Raw genomic sequence first — 21,269 nt, forward strand, 5'->3', positions numbered from 1 at the left:
AGATGGTATGCTGTAGGTTTAAAACTGTGAAAATACAGATATTTCCACTGGCAAGAAGGTTACTTTTGGTGAGAACCCAATACTTCTGCGTGCCAAGTGAGTGTTCTGACAGACTAGTGACATGGGGATCAGATGGACACAATGACTGATCAGCTGTGTTGTAACACCTGGGCCTATGTTGTCAGTCTCTGGTTTGGCTATTCCAGGCCTAATACTGGGCAGGAGACCATGATATAGCCAGACCTTTTCTTTCTTTTTCCTCTTTTGATGTTTACAGTGGGAGGAAAAGGGTTCTCATAATTCGTTTGTGTTTTGAAGTGTTTAAGATATGTTTTCAACAAGTTTTATATGATGTTTCATTTTGCAATATTTTACTTCCATTTTTCTGGTCAGCGGGATAAAAAACAAACATGGCGTCTTCTCCCTTTTTCTTCTTTCCTCTTTTTCACATTTTAATTGTTTGGAGGCAGCAGATTAGTAAACCAAGTATAAAAACAGTCTGGCCTGACTGAAATAACTGGAACACATAATGATGTCTAGATAAAATGTCCTGATGAGAATGTTGTTTTGTGTTTCAGAAACGAGAAGGAAAGAGGTCCAAGGTGGATGATTCCAATCTGACAATCCCTGCCCCAGATACAGAGTCTGTTGCAAGTGTAGACTCTGTGTCAGTTCCAACTAGTCCACAAAGTGTGGTAAGTGGTGATTCAGTTTCCCCTAATGTGGCCACAAACTGCTGTTGTTGCCCACCCCTAGATGTTTATCCATTTCCTTCTCTAGATTGACAGTCTAATTATTATGATAAAATCAATAAGATAGTAATTTGTCATCCATGACATCCAGTGTCATCCTGCCCTTCCCGGCTTCTAAGTGCACATTGCTTGTAAGATTGTCAAACTAGAAAGTAGTGACTTCATTGGTTCCTGAGTAGAGAATTTTTTTGTGATTTAGGGAACAGCTTACAATGTCAGTCATAAGTTTGCAGACTAACCCCAACCCCAGCCTCACAGTTGGAAAGGTTTCTTGTGTTTCATCAATTTTACCTATGATGGTGATGCTGTTCAATTTCAGACTGAAAATATGACAATTAGAGCTGTTATTTATTGACTTGAACTATGAAAACCCTGAGAAATTGATCTTGTCTGATGGAAAACAGTAAACCAACCAGGCCCCCAGCTTAGGGAATTAAGATTATAGGGTGGTGGGGTAGCAAAGTGGTTTAAGTGTTTGCTCCTTCCACTGAAGACCCATGTTTGATTGCCCAAATGGGTACAATGTGAAGCCTGTTTCTGGTGTCCCCTAAAATGATATTGCTGGAATATTGCTGAAAGTGGTGTTGAACCTCACTCACTCACTCACTCACTCACTCACTCACTCACTCACTCACTCACTCACTCACTCACTCACTCACTCACTCACTCACTCACTCACTCACTCACTCACTCACTTTTTTATCCACTAATATTTTGAACTGCTCACTTTCTTCCTACCTGAGACAGCAACTCACAACAGACTCTAACTGTGTATGCTACTGGAACAATCCGAACATATGTCATGCTATCCATCACTGGTTTGCCTGATACAGCCCCATACTACAGGCTTCTATGATGTGTCAGGTATTGCAGACTGCAGCATATATCCCTACTGCCTTGATCACTCACACATCTCGCCTGTGGGGATTCCAGGTTAGCATTGGCTCCATGCAACCTATTCTGGTCATAATTATCGATCAGTTCTTTTTTGTTGAACCTGTTGTTGCAAATTTATCCAAAGTCTATATTCGATACCTATGAGGTCTGAAGATTGTGTTACGAAGATGCACATCTTGTAGAACTTACAGAGTAATCCAACACTCTGATAGTTTTACATTGGACATGTAATTAAAATTACTTTTTCAAGAAAGTCAAATGAAATCAAAAATGATTGGTGGAAAGATCATTTCATGTTAGAGTTTGGAAGAGGTTTGAGACAATTGTATGTTTAACTTGCCTGTGATTGTAGGAAGGGAACAACCTAGGCCATGGCATTCTTACTACTCGCTACTCCGTGGTGTGGAATTCATTTACTGTCCTTGGGACTTAAAGTGTGCTCCATGTTGAATTACAAATCAAGTGAAAAAGTTTCTCTTTGAAACGGCATCTGCATGAAATTACTGTGAAAATAAGTCTACGAAATGAAATATCTATCTTCTGTTCAAATGTCATTAAGCTATCTACAGAATGTTAAGAATCTTGCCGATCATATTAGAGATACTTTTAAAAAGTATAAATGTTTCAAAGATGCCAGTAAAAATGTTTAAGTGCAAAAGAAATGCCTGGAGCAACCTGACACTTTAAAAACAGCGATGACAAAAATGTTGTCGCTGCTGTGCTGATAGTGAAGTAACTTATCTAAGCCTTCTGTAGAACTGCCATGATTTATCCATAGAGCTTTCCCTCTGCTTGTTGAAAGAGGAAGGAAATGGCAACTGATGTCTAGGATTGTAGATAGAGCATGTGTTGTCATGTTAGAGTGAGACAATAGCACACTTTATCTACGCTAACTCCCAGCAGGACTTGAGTTGTAGACAATGCTTCTTTGCCCTTGATATTTCAAGAGAAAGCATGTAGAGGTCTAATTTACACACATTCAACACATGTGATATATGCTGCTGTGAATTATGGGCTGATGCCTATGTGTATGTCCTAATTAAGTTCCATATTTATTGTTTGCACTAATTTGACAACTGATTCGAAGTCATCGCCTGTTACTTGATAAAGTCATCATTCTTTTCTCATTTTCAAGAGCAACAGAAAATCTTGCCCTCAACTCTTATAATTTGCCTGTCGTTAAAAGGTTTTATTTTCACCTTATATAAATATACCATATTTGAAAAAAGTTGCAAACTTCGACATGTCTACCAATTGGCCCTTATTTAGACAACCACAACAATTTAGTAATTAGTCCTTTTGTAAAAACTTTTATCTTCGATGCACCTGTCCAATGTTTCAAAAGTCATAATCAAATCATTTCCGATTATTGAACAGGTTTGTTTCAGGTTTCAGAATAGCCTGAAAAGATATTGAATTCTTACAGATAAAGGATCAGAAAAAAATATTTCCAAACTTTATGACGTCTCCATATGAAACATATATAAAATATATTATGTAAAACTTTACTCTAAATTACAGGAAAGTACGGTTATAACGAACTCAAAGGGACTACTAATTTTAGTTCGTTATAACCGTAGTTCGTTATAAGCATATATACAGCATAACTACAGCAAATAGTCGGGACCAAAAAAGTAAGTTCATTATATCCGTCAGTTCGTTATAAGCATAGTTTACTGTAGTTAACTGCATTTTGGTGCCTTCACAGTTGCCTTCTTTCTTTTCCCTTCATTTCCCCAAAAGTCTTGGTCTGTGATCCGTGTAACAAAAGTAATTGGTCTTTCATAGTAGTGTCAGAGTCAGTTATGTGATCAAATTTCTTCAAAATCTTCCAAATGTATGACATTCCCCAGCAAGATAGGAGTACCTTTGTTGTAGCATAGTTGCCTATCAACTCCTCCTTAGATCAATGGAGTGCAACCTAACAATGTAGGTATCAGTGTAGTGTGTAACCTGATGAAGATGTCTCCTGCTGACAGATGGGTTCCGGGGTTTATCTCCAGCCTCTGTGCCCCAGTGTTATTGTTTACCTTGTCTTCTTCTATCTACATACTGGGAATAACTGCTCAGGAGATCAAGACCTATATGCAGACACTTCTCACGGGTACTGTTTACATCAGTATGGTGTCAGATGTTTTGCGTGGAAAGTATGAAACCCTATCTGAATATATGAGAAAGGAAAACAATATGGATGTGTTACTTTTCATTTGTCACATTCTCATTTTCTAAGTTGTATCATTTGTATAGTGGTCATACACATTTGATCGGCCTCAGTTATCCAGCAAACAAAAAGTCTCTATATGCTTCAGTTAACCATCAACAAGAAGGCTCTATATGGCCTCAGTTATCCAGCAATAAAAAGTCTCTATATGCTTCAGTTAACCAGCAACAGGAAGGCTCTTATATGGCCTCAGTTATCCAGCAACAAAAAGTCTCTATATGCTTCAGTTAACCAGCAACAAGAAGGCTCTATATGGCCTCAGTTATCCAGCAACAAAAAGTCTCTATATGCTTCAGTTAACCAGCAACAAGAAGGCTCTATATGGCCTCAGTTATCCAGCAACAAAAAGTCTCTATATGCTTCAGCTAGCGAGCAACAAGAAGGCTCTATATTGCCTCAGTTATCCAGCAACAAAAAGTCACTATATGCTTCAGTTAACCATCAACAAGAAGGCTCTATATGGCCTCAGTTATCCAGCAACAAAAAGTCTCTATATGCTTCAGTTAACCAGCAACAAGAAGGCTCTATATGGCCTCAGTTATCCAGCAACAAAAAGTCTCTATATGCTTCAGCTAGCCAGCAACAGGAAGGCTCCACATGCTTCAGTTAACCAGCTACAAGAAGGCTCTATATGGCCTCAGTTATCCAGCAACAAAAAGTCTCTATATGCTTCAGTTAACCAGCAACAAGAAGGCTCTATATGGCCTCAGTTATCCAGCAACAAAAAGTCTCTATATGCTTCAGTTAACCAGCAACAAGAAGGCTCTATATGGCCTCAGTTATCCAGCAACAAAAAGTCACTATATGCTTCAGTTAACCATCAACAAGAAGGCTCTATATGGCCTCAGTTATCCAGCAACAAAAAGTCTCTATATGCTTCAGCTAGCCAGCAACAAGGAGGCTCTATGAAGACACAGTTAGTCAGTAACATTAATTCACTTGGAGAGGTAATCAGAAGTTCCTTATGTTTTTATGAACTATATGGTTATTTTGTCTTTAGTGTATTCCTCCCCACTGTGTTTGGTGTGGTGTTTAAGTTAACATGTACTTCTCTCCTGCAGATGTCAGTGGGAAGTGAAGCTTTATTTGCTGCCACGCATGAAGACAGTAGCAACGATGGAGGACTGGTCATAGTTGACGATGCCCACACATCATACCCACCAGGTAATCTTTCTTATAAGACTGACGGCGTTTGCTTGTTTAAAATGTCCATGTGATGAATCATACTCTTATCATCAAATATGTCACCATAGCTTCAGATATAACATCCCTGGTGCAATTAGCTGTACTGAGTTAAGGCCCTTAGCTGCTAAGATCTGCTGCTTGCAGGTTCAAATCCCAGATTCACTTAACAAATATGTGCCCTCCGTTAGTCAGTACTGCCCCTTTCTGTTAGCTTCCACAATCTTTAACCTGCAATACCTTGGGCTTGAGGAAAGTCAGTCTTGTCTTTTATTCAAGGATGATTACATGAAATTGTTTTACCTTCCATGAAATTAACCATTATTTTTACTTAAACAAAGCTGCATTTTGTATCTTTGGATAGGAATGAACTTGACTATATATTGCAGTAAAGGTTAAGTGACCCTCCCATGTGTTGCTAATATATGGGCTTTTGTGAGCCTTGATCCATGTTATTTCAACAAATCACACTATTAAATTATGACTTTCTAAACACTTTAATAATTCGCACACTTCCTTTCAAGTCTGTATTGACACAAAATGATTGAAAATGCTTCCTTTGTCCCTTCCTGCCCCACATGAGATTTCCTGAATCAGGACAAGATGTGTACGGAATTAACGACTTTGCCGAATGTCTGTGATGCTAATATTGTCACCTGGTGTTGATTCCAGTTGCCTCAACACCGACTCCACCAAGCAAAAGGGGGCGGGGCAGGGGCCGGCCCCGGGGATCTGGTGTCGGTCGGCGGCCCAGGGGGAGAGGCACAAAGAAAGCGCTAAGTGCAGCTGAGATTGCAGGGGCTCAAGCAGGGATGACTGCAGCCTATGCAGCACTGGGTTACAATGTTGCAAACATTGGTAAGTTGTACAGGATTTGTACAGGAGACGGGTAAAGCAAATCCTTAAGTGTCATTTCCAGATTCCTGGATAACAGTTTCATTAATCTTTAGTTACCCAAAGTTTCTGTTGTGACACAGTGTGTGTTGATAGTGAATATCGTATGAAACCCCCTGTGGGAATAGGTCCTAAGCTACCTATGCTGGTCGTAAAAGGCAACCAAATGGATCAGGTGGTCAGGCTCAGTGACTTGATTGATAGCATGTCTGACAGCGTGAATCGTTGCTCACAATATCGGTCACTGGATTGTCTTGATCAGACTTCTTTATATTCAGGGTTCCCATCATGTAGCTGGAATATTGCTCTGTGGGGTGTTAAACAAGAAACCAACATAAGCTTACTGCTTAGATTCATGCTGTACAACTGCTCAGTAACATATGGAGGGGCGGTCGGTTGGCCTTGTGGTTAAAGCGTTCACTCGTCACGCCGAAGACCCGGGTTCGATTTCTGAGATGGGTACAATGTGTGAAGCCATTTCTGTTGTCCTCCGCCGTGATATTGCTGGAATATTGCTAAAAGTGGTGTAAAAACATTCACTCACTCACTCACTCACTCACTCACTCACTCACTCATGCTGTGAAAAGGCGTGGTTGGAGCAAACAAACCCCCAAAACATACTGTAAATAATAATGAGGTATTAATTACCAAAAATGACCTATTGCCAAACAGAAATTAGTTTCAACAGAGCATATTTGTTGAAGCCTAAATTCAGAACAAATTGAAAGTAAGACAAGCATACATGATTGAACCCTGTATTTGAGGAAGATAGATCTTGAATCTTACATGCCCACATGTATGTCTGTACCTACTAGGGCTGCAACGAATACACAATGAAGCGAATACAATTTATATCACGAATATAGGGTAACGAATACGAATATTTATTCACGAATACAATAACAAATCAGCAGTTGATGATGTATAATATGTTATATTCAGTGAAAAATTTCAACATAAATTATTTGACATGGTTGGATAATTATTAACATATTATACATTTATTTACTGCATTTATCCAGGTACTAGTATCTGCTCAAATACGACAATGACCGGTGACCACAATATTGTCAAATTATATATATGAGTGTTGTCTTTAAAGAAATCTCTGCATATAATATGTTAATATTTTTAGGTAAAGGGTGTGTAGATGCACATGACTGTATTTTCGTAAATATTCGATTCTAGTGACCACGAATAACGAATTCAATTCATGAATGTAAACGTTCGATTCACTGAATACGCGAGTGAATTGTAACAGCCCAGGTACCTACCCTACCATAAGTGAATATATAAGAGTGCTGCAACTTGTTGAAGAAAACCTCAGTTAAGGTTGGAGAGATGGGGTAAATCTGGACAAGGAGATAAATGTTAGTGAGATATTGATAGAAGCACAAATGCCAACAGTTCTCCTCAGTCATGAAGTACACAAAAATACAAAAGGGAATCTTTTCAGTCCTCTATTGTATTGCGGGATCTTTTGCACATGATCCTGTACCAGATAACACCAGCAGTACTGACATGCATATTCCATCATCATAAAGTCCAGCCAAGTGTAGACATGGCCTCTCGTGTGTATGCCAAGAAACAGGAAAACAGAACACCATCACCTTATCTACAGCTGTTGCTAGAACACATTGTTCATAAACACTACACAGTACACACACAGATGGGGACTATACTGAGGACATATCTGTCAACCTCCGCATTTTTGGCCCGTCTTGAAAGTTCTGGAGGTTTGCTAAACAAGCCTGTGTCCGCAACCCATGTGATACGCTCATCTTTGTTTGTTATGTTCATAGAACCCCTGGGAAAACAATGTAATCACTTACAGCAGGGTATTTGTTTGATTTCTTTCAACATCCCCTGCAAGGGATATTTTCACTGTATCAAGTTTAATGTTTTTGAGGAAATGTCCACTTGCAAATGTATGGTATGGCTCAACAACAAAATGGATATGAAAAATGTAAAATTCCGCTGGCTGTCAAATTCTGCTCATATCAATTTGTTGTGTTATCTGTAAGATATTTAGGAAACAGATTTTTTTAATATTAATGGAACCAATTGAAATGAATTATCTAAACGGTTAAATGTGATTATTAAAATGATATTTTGCAGGGTCAACTGGTTCACCTCGAGCAGCTGGGTCTTTGCCAACATCAGGGAGAAGCACACCCACGGTGTGACAGACCATAAAAACAGATGCTTAGCATGAACAGTCATTTTAATAGGTTTACTCCATGATATTACTGTGGGGTACCTCTGGTTGTTTTAGCCAAGGAATGAATGGGGATACTACTGGATGAAGATACACCAGTCTGTTGGAAGAGGAAAGATAATAACTAGTTCATGTTTAGACCAGTCTGTGCATTATATTTATCCCGGTCTGAAGACAGTAGACTTTTAGTTCCATTTGGCTTTTCAGACATATTGTGTTTCAATACGTGGCCATTGTTATATGTAGTTCATTTGACTTCGAAAAATGCACAGGAGCTGACTTCAGAAGGACAACCTTCAAGACTGATGCTTTCGACGGAGGAAAAAACTGATGAGGTGATCTTACGATACCTGTAGTCATTGTGACTGGAATCTTTTAAATGGACATATCACTGTCCATAGTTACCATGTAACACCATTAGAACCGATAGAGCCATGGGCAGTGCTATTGAATCAATCTAGTGATATCCAGAGTTACCATGTAAATTCATGAGAACTGATCATAGCAATTGACAAATGCTATTCAGCCAATCTGGTGATGGTCATAGTTGCTAGGTAAGGTCATCAAAACTGGAACCTCTAAGATATGGACAAATGATATTGTAATGTCCACAAATGTTTAAGTCAGCAGTTACCTTCAGACCATGGACAAATGCTAATGAGTCAATTCTAGTATGCCCATGGGTGCTGTTTGGCCATCATGAGTAGTTGTTTGGCTGCTGTTTGCCAAATAAATTAAGCACAAAGTAAAATAAAGATAATTAAAGACCAATCTTGCAGATTTCCAGTTTAAGACAGGCAACCATTGAATCAATGACTGCTTGTTAGCTTCTGGAGAACACCCAGTGGAATCATGAAGAAATATATCTAAGGGTCAGTGAATGCACTGGCTGGTGATCGTAAGGAAGTAGTCATGGTGTGTTGATAATGTTGGTAGTGCATATGCATGTGAAGGTCAGAGTTTTTCAAATAAAATACTGTATTTCTTTTTTAAGGCAACAAAGGAACAATTCATTTTCCTATGCAGACATGAATGAGTTGTTATAAGCTCAAATCTGAAATGTATTTAGAAAAGGATTTGTACATCAATATAAAAGAATAGGTTCGTTGTTGTTGCTGTATGTGAAGTTGTTGGTGGTGGACGATGTTGATTGTACAGTGTAGAACTCTGCAATCATGTCCAGCATACAGCTGCCTTTACTGATCTTCACCGGTTCACAAAATATGCAAGTTTGTATGTCCTAAATTATTGACAGGATAATTTCATTACTTATTCAAGGTTTTGTCATCAGATTGTACATATATCCATTACAATCATATTGTAGATAGAAGCTGTTTTCATGTTAAGTGAATCAGTGGCATAACATTGTGTGCAAGAACAAAGGAACTTTGGTACCAAGAGAATCTCTTTTGCGGAAGAGTATCAGAAATGAAGATTGTCTCATTTGTGTCTAAACGTTTGTGAAGTATATTGGAAACTAATCTGTTTATGTAAACTGAACATGAATAAACCATGCAGAGGGTACATTCTGACGCATAGCTGCATGGAATCAAGTGTAAGATGTCAGAATTGAACATCCTGTAAGACTTGTGGCAGACTGAGTGTCGCCATGTCAAGGAAACAATTTTCGTACTAGAACCATAATATGTAATTTAGTGGAGGAATTAATTAGTTTTCTGTTCTAATGTCCCTTTCTTGGACAGGGACATTAATGTGGATTTGTGATTCAGTCAGTGGTTTGTCACAACCAAGGAACCATATACCATCATCACTTGATAGAGTTGCAGCTGACCAATTTATGAAGGGACGGTCAAGGTGTTGCTTGTTAATGTTTGTCTTGGGTTATTCAGTGTTGTGAGGAGGTTGTGTTTGACAATGGCTTTCAGTCAGATGTGCTGCACCTGTTTGATAATTTCTGTGAGAGCAAGGTCTGTGCTCGGTCATAGATGTATTTCCCAGGAGAAATGTAGAGTAATGTTATATCGCATATGATCAACAGATCTTTTATGAATGGTCATATGAGAATGATAAATTCTCTGGTTTACATCATTCTGACTTTCCTTTACAAAAAGGAGTAAATTTGAAAACATCTTTTTTCATTATGATTTCGAAATAAATACTTGGTGAAGATAAACTAAACATGTTTGACACATGAACCTAAAATGTCAATGGTCAGGACTGAAAAATTATATGAATATGACATTTATATGTGGACCAGAGATATGGCATGACAAAGTGTATTCCTTCTGTGACACGTGGAGAACATCAGATGTACCGGCTTATAATGTTAAATAAATATGCCTTGGAAAACATGTGACTTGACACAGATTTCCTTCCTAGGTATAGAAGTTCATAGTATCCTACAAGCCTCAGACATTTTTTCATACATAAAAGATAGGGACTAGTGTAGTCTGGCCATTTCACAGTCCAAGGAAAATTGCTTCAGGTGACTCAAAACCCTGATTTGAAATGAACACCAGACCATATTATTTCATGTAAGGGGTAGGGGGAGTGAGTGAGTGATATACTTATGCTTATCTTATGAAATGTCTAGTAGATGTTAAATGTTAATTTATGCCCTGTAGTAAAACATACATTTAAGAGATCATTCCAAAATTGTTCTTATATAAAGAGACAAGGATTGATGAGACTGATGAGATTGATGAGACTGTTACAAAATATTGTTGAATGCAAGTTACTACTATTGTCATGACAACTACATTTTCACCTCCCATTTTCAAAATTAATGTATTCAGCAACATGAAATGATACGTAGTCATGTAATGATTTGGTTATTTTAAAACTGACAAATGTTATTTATGATTTTGTTGCATGTTCCTCTGTTATGTAAATTGAATGATAGGAACTTGCATGTATTTGTTAAATATTTGGTTACATTACGAAGACTTGGTGCAGCATCAAGTTGATATGTGGTCACACTGTTACCCAATCATGAAATGTTGGCACAGAGTTGACATAAGGCTGTGTGATATTGTGTTCTGCCTAGCTGAGAGTTGTCATGCTGTGATCTTCAGGAAGCATACACTGGCATACCACGCAGGAAGCTGTGACTGCAGTGAACTGTTTTAACCCAGGGGTATTCATGTTGCTGAACTGTGTTTTCACAACTGTTGGCATAGAGGTCATCATTGATCCATGAGTTGTTAGTCTGTCGGTGATTGATATTATAAGATATGTTTTGTATTTGTAGGTTTATGGTGTATATTGTTTTGCAAATGCGAGGGCTAGGAAAAGTACAAATGAACCTACGTCAAATGACAGTTCTGCATTGAGAAACTTCACTTAAATCATGAGTATTTGAATTTAAAAAAAGGAAATTTATTTTATACATTTGAACATCATAATTGTGTTGGTAACGGTTAACCTGCTTGTGTGTATTTTTCAAAGGACACTATCAGCTCAAATTGTTGTCATATGTCTGGTTCTCTTCACCTAAACTAAACCTTTCATCATTATCACTCATGAATTTGCACTTGTGGGTCACACACTGATAGGTCCAAGTTGTTGATAAATATCATTATAGGTCCAAATGTAATTTGGCAATTCTTTTTTTTTATATACCATTTTCAGTCGTAGTAACAGGTGTAAATGATAATTTAAACCATTTGGACTCGATGTGCATTTAATGTCAATCAGGATTATCTGAAGACACAGTCATACAGCCATCAAGATGACACTCCACTCCACACCACACCAGTGAGGTGGCATCTTCTGTCATATCTGTTCATGATTTGTAGATATGATTAAACTATTTTTACACTTGCATCGGTTTTTGTTGTTTGAATTGGTCCCCAGCAACCTGTGCTGGTCGTAAGAGGAGACTAAATGGATCGGATTGCCAGGCGCAGTGACTTGATTGAGGAGTATGGTACCGCTGACCTTGCGTATTGCTGCTCACAATGTCGACAATTGGATTGTCTGGTTCCGACTCGATTATTTACAGGCCGCCGTCATATAGCTAGAACACTGCAATTTGAAGTGTCGGTCATTGATAGAGTGTGACAGCAATTTCTCAACTGTAAAGTAGATGACACAGTTTATGAAACATGCGTTGTTTTGGCCGCATCGAATGACAGCAACCTTTAAGAACAAACCGGATCAGTATTGCATGATCTCAATAAGGACTGGAAACAATGGCAGCTTCAATGTGTAGAATGTATCTCTTGTTACTCAATCATCCAGTCGAGTCTACAACTGCATAACAGTAAACTACGTTTGTAACGAACACGCTTAGAACGAACTGACCGATATAACGAACTTATTTTTTAGCCCCGGCCATGTGTTGTATATATATGCTGTATATATGCTTATAACGAACTACGGGGCGGTCGGGTAGCCTAGTGGTTAAAGCGTTCGCTCGTCACGCGGAAGACCCGGGTTCGATTCCCGACATGGGTACAATGTGTCTCTTTCAATAAAGGTAGACACTTGTTAACTATCAATTTATGAACTTTGCAAAACGTACGTAATAGCTATTGGCGATTTCATCTGGGGATTATATATTATAGCTGGGAATTACATATATTGTTAGATCTACATGTAAAGATCGCGGAGTTTACGAAGAACGATCAACTTTGAACATTCAATATTGAAAACTTATTATCGGAAGTAGAAACATGCATAACATTTTTTTAATAATGACAACATTGGTGTATAATAATAACTTTATTGATAATTTATAACAATAATGGCTCTAGTAGTGGCAACTTCCAAACTTTCGGGAAGTTGTGATCTATCGGACCGTCATTCAGGCGATGTTTCTGACAGATCACGATCTGAAAAATACTATCATGAAAGTGTATCCCGTGGATAAGCCGACCCCTTTCTACAGAATCTTTTTTCTGGTCCTCAAAATTCGGCTTATACGCGGTCATATACGGTATGATACCAGGTCTTCGCGAAAAGGTGAGCGTATCCTGCCCCAACGGTAGCACCCGTCACAAACACATGCAAAGTCATGCATTAAACCGCCTGGGAAACTATTTTGTTAAATGGTTTTGTTAAGCAGTTTGTCAGCAAGTGTGGAAGGAAGTCTCTCATTTACATATTTTAGTCCCCTCAACATTTGTCAAGTTTTCAACACCAGAAAGGTTTGTTTTATTAAGTGGTTAACATCTTAAAAGACTTTCGGCTACCCTCTCACACTCAGCTGAAAAGTCCTGGATTAATTAGCAACTATAGCAACATTGTCTATTAAGTCTACTGAGACTACGGTTCACCCTTATTGTTAGACTTGCACAAGTCTATAAGGCAATATAATTATAAGTTTAAATCATACTTTCTAGATGATACAAGTTGTTCCTATAAAAGACTATGTACTGACCGCTGATCTGGAATTGCCTACTATTAGGACATTATTACTGTTCATCCATGGCGTTATCATTCAGCACAGCCTCAGAGCAAGGCTTTCTTATTGTCGACACTAGTGAGAAGTTCAATGTCCAAGGAGGCGCTGTACCAAGAGAATGTCCCAGTGCATTCCGGAAATAGGAGTCATTTTGTCAGTGACAGAATTCTTCACGCCTGATCTGCCCGCCGTTATGTTTCCAGGAACTGTAATGTAACTTGCTGTCATCAGTGTTTTGACACGTGAGACCGGGTTGAAAATTTAAAGAAAGCGACCCTTTCACAAAACAAAAACGACAGACACCAAGGATTGGAACATGCGTATATTTTGTCTACCGTGCCATCATCTGGAGGAATAGTTGTAAAAACCTGCGCAAACTCTCAGTTGAGTCGTTGCATGAGACGTTAGGATTACTTGAATCTTCAGTGCCTGGGTTTGTTCACCCAACCGTACATCAGTATATATTCATGGATTATAGACCCATGAAGATCCGGGGTAGAATAGGTCTTCAGCAACCCATGCTTGCCGTAAAAGGCGACTATGCTTGTCGTAAGAGGCGACTAACGGGATCGGGTGGTCAGGCTCGCTGACTTGGTTTGAAGCATGTCATCGATCCCAATTGCGTGGATCGATGCTCATGATATCAATCAATGGATGGTCCGGCCCAGACTCGATTATTTACAGACCGCCGTCATATTGCTGAGTGCGGCGTAAAACAACAAACCAACCGACCAACCAACATGGATTATAAGTCTTCAGTAGTCTTCTAAGATGGCAAATAAATACAAGGACGCACAGTTTCCTTACTTCTGTTATGTATAAACTGGGTTGATTTGATCAGGGTTGCAACAGTTCAGGCCTCATTAAAACTTTCAAAACACTTTCTGGTAGACATGTCAAGGACATTTCTAAATTTGACGGAAACAAATTTATCCGATGCATTATCCTATTTTGATTTGTACCACGTTCTTGTGTTTTTCCGGTGAACAATTGACTTGCACTTGCATGTATTGCATGTGACGGGTGCAACAGAAAGGCCAGGATACGGCCACGTTTTCGCGAACACGTGGTATCTTCACTATTTGATAGTGATTCACGAACACATGCTTATGTTATAGTCGGAATCGTACAATCGACTTTTACGTAGTAGATTAAGAGGAGACTATGCTTGTCGTAAGAGGCGACTGACGGGATCGGGTGGTCAGGCTCACTGACTTGGTTGATACAGGTCATCGTATCCCAATTGCGTGGATCGATGCACATGATGTCAATCACTGGATAGTCTGGTCCAGACTCGATTATTTACAGACCGCCGTCATATAGCTGGAATATTGCTGAGTGCGGCGTTAAAAAACAAACAAATGTAGTAGATATTTCTTATGATTTTAGAAATGGTTTCGTCGCTTTTATTGAAATACACCGTTTGTGAGAGAAACGATTCGCTACAGCCGATGTGCAAGTTAACAAGCCATGTTGAAAGACGGTTTGCGACGCGTGGCAGCAGGAAGAATGACAACTTTAAGACGAGCTTCAATTCCGACGTTTTTGCAGTACGGGCAATTTGAAGATAATTAGAAGTGTCATTCATTGAGAGAGTGTGACAGCAACTTCTCAACCGTAAGACAGATGACGACACGATTAATGAAACATGCGTTGTTTTGATCGCATCGAAGGACGGAGAAGCAGTTTCTTGCATGTGGCAATTTGGCGCTTTAAAAGCAAGCACTTTGTGTCCATTCAGAGCAACTGATGTTCGAACATTCATTTCATCTCGTAACCAGTGTTTGTATAAAGAAGTTGAGAATAAACTTGAATTTCTTCAACGCAAACCTAAATTTCTGAAGTATATGGCCATTTTAGAAGCAACACTTAAAATTATCACATCACCGTTTTGCGAAAAGAAAGCTTCTGTTAACGGTTGACACAATTTTGCAGCAGATGTTATAACCATCAACATATTCACTTCAAGGTCGCTGTTGCAACTCCAATAGCTGCAAACCCAGTTTGTTACAGTGTATGGTTTTCAGTTATTTGAGAAAAGAAAATGTCTAATCTTTTTTCGCTTCTTTGTAACGGGCACGTGTCCAAAATCTGCTTGATAGGATTCATAAACACAGAATCTGCTTTTTGAGAATTGGGCTTGATATCAGCCTGGTTTATGGTCCCGGAATGGTTCTAGCAGAAATGGCCCCTCGAACTAACAACACAGAATGAGACTTAACTCGTTTAATTGTCTTTGTCTGCGTTTGCGACCAATCTATCGATATGCATTTAGCATATGCTTACCGCCACAGTTCTGCCAGCGCTTCTGTGAGGCCTTTTCGATGCTTTACACCAACAGAGTGTATTCTCTACGTAGATGGTGCTATATCTGCTCATTGTATCACATACCAAACACCTGAACACAAATAATTTCCCGATAAGGTGTATCGTGCATGGGTAAACACACATTAATCAAACCTAGTATCGCCTTTTCCCTGCTGAAAGTACCGTTATGTTTATATGACTGATGTATGGCTGGTGTATCTTGTACCCAACTGTCACTTTTATGTGTCTAACGTCAGCATCATGTAGTTTTATATAAACAAATGGCATTCTCTACGCGATGCTCGATTATTTCTTATTATCAGTGTTTACAGATCCTCATAAACAGTTGCCACTTCAAACGTGTTATTTACAACATCCAGTATTACATGTCAATGTTATGACTAGGCCCGTATTAAGAAGGGTCGGGTGAAAAGAGTAATGCTTGAAATTATCTAAATTTTATCGTCTACGTTGGATGAAATTTAAATATCTCACTCCTAGCATAGTTCAACTGTACTAAGTGCGATTACCCGCTCACTGGAATGCCCGGGGACAGCCATAATCTTATGATTATTATGTAGCAATATTGTTAAAGGTTTATTTGATTAACCATGGCATCCAAACAGATCGTGATGGGACATGCAATTAACATCCCCCTCGTGGCATATTTTGCCAGCAGGGCACGTGTAGAGGTGACTGACGCCCTGCTGTCCGATGTCAACCAGATATCTGCTGTCTTCGCTGCCAGGGTTTAGACCTCAAAGCCAGAAACAAGGCCGTGATGGGTTCCTGCAGTTCTTCGCTGCTCAGCAACGCTACTCCAGTCGCGCGAGAGTCTCGCGCGCACACGAGCCAGACGCGCGATGTTGAGACGTTCTTAGGTCGTAATTTACAGTGTTAATGAGAAGGGCGCTAGGTGACATTTTAGTCGTGTGCCATATGGGCCTGCTCGAGCCTCGACCGTGGGAACATCTCCCGGATCGGAGAAAATGCCACAAGAGTAGTCAAGAGAAGAAGGCAAAAAACAGGCGCGGGACCAGATTCAGATGAGGTTACGTTGGAATTAAACGCGAATGTTTTGGATATGTTTGAAGCAGTTTGACATCTGGTGATGCTAGAGTGACCAGATGTGTTGGGTCTACACAGACGCCAGGCCTTAAAGAAGGCTTACCCCAGGTCTCGCCACGGCTGGTAAACTGTTTTCGGCTTACGGAATTAGTGTAGTGAAACCTTTATCCTACTTTGATAGTATCAAATTAGGTACCGATATATGTACACGAACATACATGTCGTATAAACAGACACGACCCGGGGAAACTTCTTTATCTTCTTCAAAGGAAACGAAATAAACCCCAAATCCAATATTCTTTTTCATGATTCATAAACTCTGGGACCTATCCTTTAAATAGCTTTCGATGTGTTTGAACATTTACCTATGATTGAAAATGAAAGTGAAAGTGCCCACATATTTAGTCATCTAATAAGAACTACATTTGCACAGTTCGTGAAGCATATCTTAGAATGTTTTATAATCTGAGGTTTGTGTAAGAATCGGGAAAGAACAACGGGTCTTTGAAACTTCTGGTCAGTTGCGCTTTAAATTTGCTTTAATCCATTCTAAATTGCAGAAGTGAGCCTTCAACAGGCTTGTCGACCCACAGGCTCCACACTACTTTAAACCTAATAAACTACAAACTCGTGTCATTTGTTTGTAGCACACGATTCTGGAATCTCGTAACACTGCACTGCGGGGAGCTCATCGCCGATAGACCGGCACGATCAACACAAGGGCGCCTCACGCATGCGTGACAGGAGGTTTCATGAAATTCTGCACTGAAACCTGCACAACTGCAAATTTGTTTTCAAGAACGCGCTCGGCGTGCGCCACTGCTGAATAACACGAGCCTGGGTCAACTTTGTCACGATCTAGTCATAAAGAAAAAAAGCGTGTCAACCTCAGCTATGCATGCTGGTGAAATTTAATCGGTGCTTCTCATCTTTGAGGAAGAACAGGCAACTTCGACTACACTCTTGAGGCGGAGTAACGGCAGGAAAATATTTCCTTACTGTTTAATAATTAGTGCATAAGCAATAAAACGTCATACTTTTGTACGCTTATCTGGGGATTCGCACATTAATAATAAGAGATCATATTACGAGTTTGGGCTTAGCACCAACTGAACACCAGAATGGCTATCTTACATCGGGGTTCCATTTCAGCAAGCGGACAATAAACGCAACGTCAGGCGCTGATAAATCTTTGTTCCGATAATTTAGTCATAAAGTCTGCCATATTTGTTTGAAGAGGTTTTTGTTCGTTTTTACGCTCTGGAAAAGACACACGTGACATTTTTACAGTCAATCAGATAGAAAAAAAAGATCGCAAGTCCGACATTCTCTCATGTTTAAGTTGAGCATCTGCGGATAGACACCATATGCTCGTGTATATCAATGTCTGAGATTAAGAAAATGATTAGAAACTAAAACAAAGGACCCCGATGCAACCTGGCTAAACCAAACGTGTATACTCAGAGGGAATAGCTGTACAGACACGGAGTCGTTTGTTACACTGAAAAGTTACATTTCGTTACATTATATACTACTCAATACAAGTTAAAGAACGCCTACAATTGAAAGGATGGCTGTTGCTATACCCCCATAGCCATGGCAGGTTTACTGTAGCAATATGAACAAAAGGTTGTTTTTTTCTTTTCTTTTGAGTAGTATAAAGCGTACATTAAAATCACTTGCTTGTTGGTATGTAAGCATACTAATCTATCTCAAGAACCCCAATTTCACCTCACCTACTCCGAAGTGTTCACCCTCGGGAGCAATGGTGGCCAAGGTGTCAAAAACGACCCAATATGCTGTGCAGAGTTGCCTCCCTTTGACATAGCATCCGCTTGCCAGGGTTCGAATTCCCGAGATTCGCGCCGAATGTGATCCTTGGTTTGTCAGCACTAACCCGTGCTCGTTGGTTTCACCAAAGTGGTAACCGTCTACGGCTTGCGTCACATCAAGCTTTCGGCCAACATTAAGCTGTCACGTTGTGATATAACTGAAATATTCTTCGTGGAAGCGTATAAAAACCAAACTTACTCCAACTGACTAAAAGTTGCCCTTCATATATAAGCAATCATGTTTATACGATAGGCATGTGCACAAAGTCATGACTAACTGACCCCTTTTCACTTATTTTCAAAATCGAAGTCTTTGATGCCCTGATGAAGGAGCAAGAAGTAACTCATGTATTCATTTCAAAATCGAATTTCCAAGTCTGTATATGGTCAACGTTGAAGCCTGATATCCCCGCCATTGAGATTTTACAGTTGGTCAAATTACATGTTCTGTACCAAAATTTGATATCTTGTTATCTTGTTAAAACTTAAATTATATATTGGCAAGTTAATCAAACGTCCATTGAGTCTCGACCAGACAATCCAGGGATTGATGTCATGAGCATCGATCCACGCAATTGGGATACGCTGATTTTTTTCTTCTTCAAAAGAACCTTTCCTCTTCTGCTGTTTCGGTTAGTTTGATCTTGACTAGAATATATATAGTTCCGGTTTTAGTTCAAACAATCAATGCCAGGTGAAAGTATATAAAGGATGTCCCCTCAAACATCTTTTTTCATGTACTGTAAAAGAGCGATTAGGCTGGCCCCGCGATGATAAACATTTTCTTCCCTTACAATTCTTTGTAACCTAGACTAACATTTAGTCACAGAACTGAAAATATTTCAAGATTATTTTGTTAAATTGTATTTCATATACATTATAGAAAGAAGTCCCGAGCCTCAACTGAAGAAATCTAGACTTCAGTATTGTAGCCTTCCTCGGGACTTTACGGAGGTTGTTTTGATCAGGATTGGTCTGAGAAACTCTGTGTAACTTTATACAATGATTAGTTTATATAGTATCTTGTTAGCTCCCTTAATACGCCATGTTCGCTGACCATGAGGCTGTTCGGACATCTGCGGACGCTCCCTGTCAGGAAATCCCCTCAAAACCGGAGTTTGTTTAGACACGTATATATGTTGTGTTATCAACATCGTGGTCAACTATCGTCTATAATTAGTAGTGTTAACAAGTGCACACGCTCTGTAATTTTCCTCGGACTGAACACACTGCCCAGCTGGGTGCAGGAATCTCACGGAGGAAATAGGCTAAAGAGAATTATTATCTTATTTTGTGTGCTGATAGTTGATCTTGATGTTAGGTGAAACTGTAAGCCTTTGGCAGAAGGAACTGAGCTCTCGCTCGCGTGTAAAGCAGTATGGAACTTTGATGCTCATTTTGTGTATTATTTTGCATTTGTGTGGTTTATATTTATTGTTTAGTGAATATATGGGAAAACATTAAGATGCTGCATTTTGTATTATCTCAGACTTACAAATAGTCTACGAAATAAAGTTGTTGGTTGGTTTGTTTGTTTGTTGTTTAACTCCGCACTCGGCTGTATTCCAGCTATATGACGGCGGTCTGTAAATAATCTAGTCTGGCCCAGACAATCTAGTGATTGACATCATGTGCATCAATCCACGCAATTGGGATCGATGACATGCATCAAACAAGTCAGCTCCAACTGACCACCCGATCCCGTTAGTCGCCTCTTACGACAAGCATAGTCGCCTTTTACGGCAAGCATGGGTTGCTGAGGACCTATTCCACCCGGGAATCTTCAACGAAATACAGTTATGAATGAGGAAGTTAGTATGGTTTAACGGCGCTCTTAGCATTATTCCAACAATATCACGGCGGATTATCGAAATAAGTTCCTGCCCACAGGCCCGTGGCAGGTAGATCTCGTTTCGGGCAAGTAGTTAAAAAGTTGAATAGGTCCTGATGGCCTGCAGCATATTTACGTGTTGATGTGTTTTATTATTATTATTTTTTCGTTTTTCATACTTACTTGACAACATGTCGCCGACATTTTGTACAGTATGTATAATGTTTCAAGTAATAAAATCGTTCAGGAATTTCAATTGTATTCTCTATGATATATTTTAGCATATAAGGTTTCATTCAACTTTGACTGAAATATTAAGGGCCGGATGAGTTTCAGGTGGAATAGAGCCAGCAAGAGCAGGCTAGACTTGCTTGTGTGTGTGTGCGTGTGTGCGTGCGTGCGCGCGCGCGTTTGTGTGTGTGTGCGCGTTTGTGTGTTTTGTTTCCATAAAATTAAAATTTCCACATTCATGGTGCAGGACTATGGCCCCCTCCCCCGCCCAGTATACGGTTACACTGTCACAGCCAGGGCTGGGAGCTGAGCAACACCCAACAGACCAACGCGTAAAGCAGTTGAGGTCACAGGTGAGATTCAGTGCCGATCATGTGACGATGCATGTTGCCATGTGTTTCCAAGGTGACAATCCATAGCCACCTCTGCTGTCTGGTCCAAGTGAAACCCTAGAGGGGGTATTGGGGA

At 39.6% G+C, this 21,269-nt stretch overlaps 1 protein-coding gene across 1 annotated transcript in view; it reads left to right on the top strand.

Annotated features, from left to right (window-relative positions):
• LOC124137067 (chromatin-remodeling ATPase INO80-like) overlaps positions 1–11,948 on the top strand; it is a 69,083-nt gene extending 57,135 nt beyond the window's left edge. The window contains exons 34-37 of the mRNA XM_046503204.2: positions 579–695; positions 4,932–5,034; positions 5,725–5,910; positions 8,065–11,948. Of these exons, the coding sequence (XP_046359160.1) occupies positions 579–695; positions 4,932–5,034; positions 5,725–5,910; positions 8,065–8,132 (474 nt within the window). The 3' untranslated portion in view covers positions 8,133–11,948. The remainder of the gene's footprint in view (positions 1–578; positions 696–4,931; positions 5,035–5,724; positions 5,911–8,064) is intronic.
• Positions 11,949–21,269: the final 9,321 nt, after the last annotated feature.

This window comes from Haliotis rufescens, unplaced genomic scaffold, assembly GCF_023055435.1.
Source record: "Haliotis rufescens isolate VD_foot unplaced genomic scaffold, xgHalRufe1.0.p SCAF_3, whole genome shotgun sequence".
Lineage (NCBI taxonomy): Eukaryota > Metazoa > Mollusca > Gastropoda > Lepetellida > Haliotidae > Haliotis > Haliotis rufescens.